This window comes from Elephantulus edwardii, unplaced genomic scaffold (assembly GCF_000299155.1).
Source record: "Elephantulus edwardii isolate Elephantulus edwardi_28Jun2011 unplaced genomic scaffold, EleEdw1.0 scaffold00003, whole genome shotgun sequence".
Lineage (NCBI taxonomy): Eukaryota > Metazoa > Chordata > Mammalia > Macroscelidea > Macroscelididae > Elephantulus > Elephantulus edwardii.
The window spans coordinates 20559147-20565146 of NW_006399753.1; the positions used below are offsets into that span (position 1 = coordinate 20559147).

Genomic DNA, 6000 nt, shown 5'->3' on the forward strand with positions numbered 1-6000 from the left:
TCTAGTGTTTCACAAAAGACACATTTGATGATGAGACACTTATTTGTTGCTGTTGTTGTTGTTATGTGCTGTCGAGTCGCTTGCGGCTCATAGTGACCCTATGTACAACAGCCCTAAACTCTGCTCTGTCCTGTGCCAATCACATTGTCTCTGACACTCCCATCCCGATTACCCCAGTCAATGAATCAAGGCACCTCATAGAGGGTCTTCCCCTCCTGCGCTGTCCCTCCACCCTCCCAAGCATGATATCCTTCTCCATGGACTGGTCTCTCCTTACAACATGTCCAAAGTATGTTAGACGGAGCCTCAGAATCCTTGCCTCCAAGGAGCCACCTGATTTAACCCTTTCCAGGATGAATCTGTTTGTTTTCCTAGCAGTCCATGGTACTCTCAATACTCTTCTCCAGCACCACAGCTCAAAGGCATCAATTCTCCTTCCATCCTCCTTGGTCATTGTCCAGCTCTCTGATGCATACACAACAAGTTGATTGCGAAGATCATGGCCTGTACCAGACACACCTTAGTCTCCAGAGACACCATTGCTCTTCAGTACTTTGGAGAGGTCCCTAACAGCACTTTCCCATGGCAATGTGCCTTTTAATTTCCTGGCTGCTGGTGCCAAGAGTGTTGACCATGGAGCCAACCAAGCAGACCAAGCAGACTAAAGCTGTGAACAATCTCAATCTCTTCACCATTCATCCTGATGCTGCCAACTGGTCCAGTGGTGAGAATCTTTGTCTTCTTGACATTGAGCCCCAATCCATATTGAGGGCTGCAGTCCTTGACCCTCTGCAGTAGGTGCTTCAGGTCCTCCTTATTTAGTTAGCATTATATAATTATATCCAATCTCTCCCAAATGAGGTACAAACTTTTTGACTATAATGAAATTCTACTTAGCAAACCCATGTGACCCTCTCAGTGCCTGTAGTTCAAGGGCAGGAGCCCAATAAGCCAACAAGTGCAAATGTGTATTCAGGTAGTCACCAACTCACTCAGTTCTGTTTTGCAATGATGCCTCATGCTGGATTGGTTCACAGATTAAGTCAGACTTCCCATTTGCTTTGCTTGTTGTTATACTGCCTATTGTTAATTACTATCTTTAGAAAGCTGGGCTTTGTCTTTGGAGACTGGAAATACTGCACATAAACTTATAAATACACACTACAACACTGTATGTGGTACAAGGACTAACAGTAACTCAACCCTTTGCCATTGCGTCTGAACCGACCAGTAGGTGACGCCCTCCCATGTTTTCAGAGGCTGAAAATGGCATGGGAGGAGGTTCCACATCTTTACTAAGAATAATAAACACACAAAATCAGTCTTAACTGAGGTTCATTATAAATTCTAGATTATCTGCTTATATGTTTTCATTCCCAAAAGAAAGGTTATAAATGTACTGCTGTCCATTTGATATAGATAGTTCTCAAAGGAGCATAATGCTAAAATGATACAGAAACACAAAAATATCAGTAACAACAGCAACAAAATAGAATCCAAACACAAAAAGTAAATTAACAAATTAAAATGGTGACCTCCATAGAGAAAACAAGTATAAGGAAAAAGCGTGGTTAGTCCCTACCTATTGATAATCACCCTAAATGCAGATTGATTAAAAGCACCAGTCAAGAAACAGAGAGTGGTAGAATGGGGGAGGAGGGAGGAAAGATCCATCAATACAATGTCTGAAAGAGAAAAGCCCTGGGCACAAAGAAGTAAGGAGGTAATAAATTTTAAAAAATGACTAAGAAAATACCAGCAAAATAATAACCAAAAGGGAGTAGAAGTGAGTGGCATTGGACAAAACAAACTTTAAGTCAAAGTTTATTACATGAGACAAAGAAGGATACTATATAGTGATTAAAAAGTCAACACTCCAAGAAGATAGAATAAACTATAAATATTTAAGTACCAAATTAAAGAGAATCACAATTTTAAAAATAAACTCAAATTGAACTGAAGAGAAAAACAGATCTACAATAATAGCAGAAAACTGTAACACACTACTTTTGACGATGAACAAAACAACTATAAACACAGTCAAGAAAGATACAGAAGACCTAAACATCACTATCAAGCAACTGGACATCAAACTATCTAAAACAAAAGCACCTATCTTTGGGAAAGATATATCCTATAAGGGCCTGATCTCTAAAATGCACAGAAAATGTCCAACAACTATACAACAAAAAGATGAACAACATAACTGCAAAATGAGCAGAGAAAAAGAGCAAGCATTTCCCCAAACACTGAAGTAGCCCACAACTACTTGAAAATACTCAACGAAAATAATAGGGACGCAGATAACATGTGCAAAGTGTAGTCAACAGCATTGAATATTATGTGTGTTGTTGCTGATGTGTATGTCAACAGAGCAGGCGCCGACCCACATCTCCTCCTCCAGCAGGTTTTCAAAGCCAGTGAAGTGCACAGGATGAGACTGCTCACCTTTCTCCCATAGAGGACCTGGTGGACTTGATCTGTGTACCTTTGCTTTAGCAGCACATTTCCTTACCACTCAGCCACCAGAGTTCTCAGAATAATATGTATAGAAATTGTTAGTTAAGAACCCACGTGCAAAGCTATTTTTTCCCAAAATCACCATCAAATATTAAAAATTAATTCTTTTTTAAAAACCAGATTAGACGACTTCAGAGGGTTGTTTTTTTGGTGGTTTTTTGTTTTTTGGGTTTTTTTTTTTTTGCTTAAGGGTTAAAGATGATCTCAAGGCCAAATTTCAGGGTTTCATCTAACCCACCTGGCTCCAGAAAGTAGAATTCTCTTCTACATATTTTCCTGCTAACATCATTACTACTGGACCAATGAGCAGAATCATGATGGATGGAGACAAGATTAAAACTTGCTCAGATCCATAATCAACACCTTTGGTACCAGCAATCAGGAAATAAGGAGACACACTGGGGAAATCTGCAGTTAGTGACCTCTACAACTTTTTGAAAAGTAATAATGTCAGTTTGAGGACTAAGGTGTGTCTGATTCAGGCCATAGTCTTTCCAGTCACTTGTTATGTATCTGAGAGCTGGACAATAAATAAGGATGACAGAAAAAGAATTGACATCTTTGAGCTGTGGTGTTGGAGAAGAGCACCGAACATCCCATGGACGGCCAAGAGAACAAGCAGATGTGTCTCGGAGAGCGTGCAGCCCAAGTTCTCCTTGGAGGCAAGAAGGATGAGGCTTCTCCTCTCATACTTTGTGCATGTTGCTAGAAAGGGCTATTCCTTGGAGAGGGACATGATGCTGGGAAGGGTGGAGGGTCAGCGAAGTATAGAAATACCTTCAACTAGATGGACTGACATGGTGGCAGCTGCAATGGGCCCTTAAGTGTTAGGAACAGGATAGAACAGGGTTCAGATATTTTGTTCAGAGAGTCGCTATGAGTCATACTCAACGGCACCTAACAACAACAACACATCAATTTTGAGTTAAAAAAACCTCAAATTCACTGCCATCAAGATGGAACCAATTCCCAGCTGATGATCCAGCTGGTTTTGGGGGGCTGTGAATCAGAAGGAGAATGTCCACGTTTCTCTCTTGGAGTTGCTGGGGGATTCGAACCTCTAGAGAGGCACCGCCTTTGAGCGGGCAGTCCCACTGCCTACCAACAACCAGAGCTTTCTCTTTTGAGTTACAACATCATCAGTAAATCTTCCCTTCAAAGACAAACTCGACCAAAGTATAATTCAAAAGTGACCAGAGTGCTCAGTAAATGTTAAGGTTCTTTACAAGGTTTTTAATTCCCTTTAAAAGGCATTAAAACGACACAGTTTTAACAATTCTTCAGCCTATACTAGCAACAGAGCAGTTATTAACTTAGTAGATGCTGTCTTGAAAGTCAAATTAGATGTCAGTTATCCACAGAACAGTGAGGCCTTAACTGCTATCCTAAGAGATTTAAAAGCATTTTTACTACACTTTTCTATTCCCTTCAGTCAAAATCCTGGGCTTTCTTTACTACTTGGCAGCAGCGCTGCCAAATCTCAGGACGACCAGTAGCAAAGTAAAAAACTAACAAGCAACACAGCAAAGAGAATGTGGAAAATTCTCATCAATTAAATTCTACTTTTTCCTGTGAAAGTATTACCTTGGACTATAAACGAATTAAGTTATTATTAACCTTAGAGAACATGAGGTGGATTTTATCACTCTTGCTTCACACAGAATACCCAAAATGATAGATAATTTGGCTCAGGTTAAACGTGGGGGTTTAAGCCAACACTGGGATCAATTTTAGGAATGTTGCCTAGGTAACCCTGGACATCAGTAAACAAAGAAAATGAGATGCACTCTTAATTTAACATAATTACCACCAAAAAAAAAACCTCTCAAAAAAAAAAAAAGCAACAAATTCAAGTTCATAAATTACCCCTTCTGAATTGGCAAAGGCTGAAGTTCGCCGGCTGGTAACCCATCTGGGGTAAAGTGTCTGAGCAATTCTTTAGCATCGAGCAATTGAGTCATTGAGTCCCGGGAACTCTCTTTGTGTCCCAGCAACTGTTCAGAAGAACGAGGCAATGAACCAGTTCTGTGAAAATAAAGTTAATAAATTCATTAAAGGAAGGTTAAAAGTCACCAAAATGAGGAAAAGAAGGTATGAGCAGAAACCAGAAAAATACACAAAGAAGACAGAAACTACACTTTCATGTAAGAAAACAAAATCCTTGTAAATCTTTTAGTATTAAAACATTTTTAAAAGTACACAAGTTACAGTTAACATGTCAACATCATTGCAATCTACACAAAAGAAATTTAATGTTATTATTAGAAATAATGGGATGATGAATGACTCACTAGTTTGAAGTTACCAATCCTATAATAGCTAAACTGAACTATCTTGTATGTTCTGAAATGTCATAATACTGTACATTTCTGAGAAGTACTCATTTTCCAGTTTGCTCTAAACTTGAAAGATTAAAGAACTTGAACTAGAAAGAACAGCCATAAAATTGGATATTGACTAGAAATACCTCCAAGGTCCCTTCTAGCCATGATTGTGATACTATGAATCAATGTGGAATCATTATTGTAATACTTGAAATATGCATAATACTTTGTACTTTTTGAACTGCTTATATACATAAATTGTTTAATCTTTATAAACATCCTTTAAAAAGACAGAATAGGTCTTCTCTCAGTATTATTCCCACTTCTCACAAAAAAAAAAAAAAAAAGGGATCAACATACAAGTTATGTTATAGACCAAGTATGAAACACTTATTTAAAATGACAGAATCTAGATTTCCTGGTCCAAATTAAATATCATTTCCACTTCCACGCTAATGTTCTATAAGCCAAAATCCTAAAAATTGCAAAGGAGGCTATCTTTATTTCAAGGAAGTTGAAGGCTTTAGCATGAGTAAGTCGTAGATAGTGTCCAGTTGTGTAATGTAAAGCCTTTCTACTGCACAGAAAATCCTGACGTGAGAGTAATTAGACTATTTGCTGATGACTCTATCACTACACCACTTGTCTGTCAGGTTACTGAGCTGCAGTAGCTTGTGTAGGGGTACTGATACCAGGAACTACACCATCAGGGGTTCAGTACCAGCAGGATCACACACGGCAGACAGGTTTGAGCAGAGCTGCTAGGTAACACAGGAGGACAAGAGGACCTTCTTAAAAAAAAAACTAGTCTGACAAAACATTATGAAAAACATATTTTACCTGAATTTAGAGATAATCTCAAAAAGAGATCTGATGTAGTTAACGTTAATGACTAAAACCCAGACAAGCTGTGGGATGATATCAAGGATATCTTAGGTGAAGAGAGCAAAAGGTAATTTAAAATATAGAAAAAAAAGAAAAGATCAAAATATAAGAAGCCACTCCAAAATTTACTACTGAAAGTTAAAGCATTTGCTAAAGCAAATGGAAGAAAAAAAGAAGTAACAGAATTGATACAGGCCATGGTCTTCGCAATCACTTGTTATGTATCAGAGAGTTGGACAATGACTAGGGAGGATAAAAGGAGAATTGATGC

The 6000-nt window shown here is 38.5% G+C and overlaps 1 protein-coding gene across 1 annotated transcript in view; it reads right to left on the bottom strand.

The window, feature by feature from the left end:
- MTBP (Mdm2, transformed 3T3 cell double minute 2, p53 binding protein (mouse) binding protein, 104kDa) overlaps window positions 1-6000 on the bottom strand; it is a 91553-nt gene that overhangs the window by 24900 nt on the left and 60653 nt on the right. The window contains exon 16 of the mRNA XM_006879318.1: window positions 4387-4545. Within this exon, the coding sequence (XP_006879380.1) occupies window positions 4387-4545 (159 nt within the window). The remainder of the gene's footprint in view (window positions 1-4386; window positions 4546-6000) is intronic.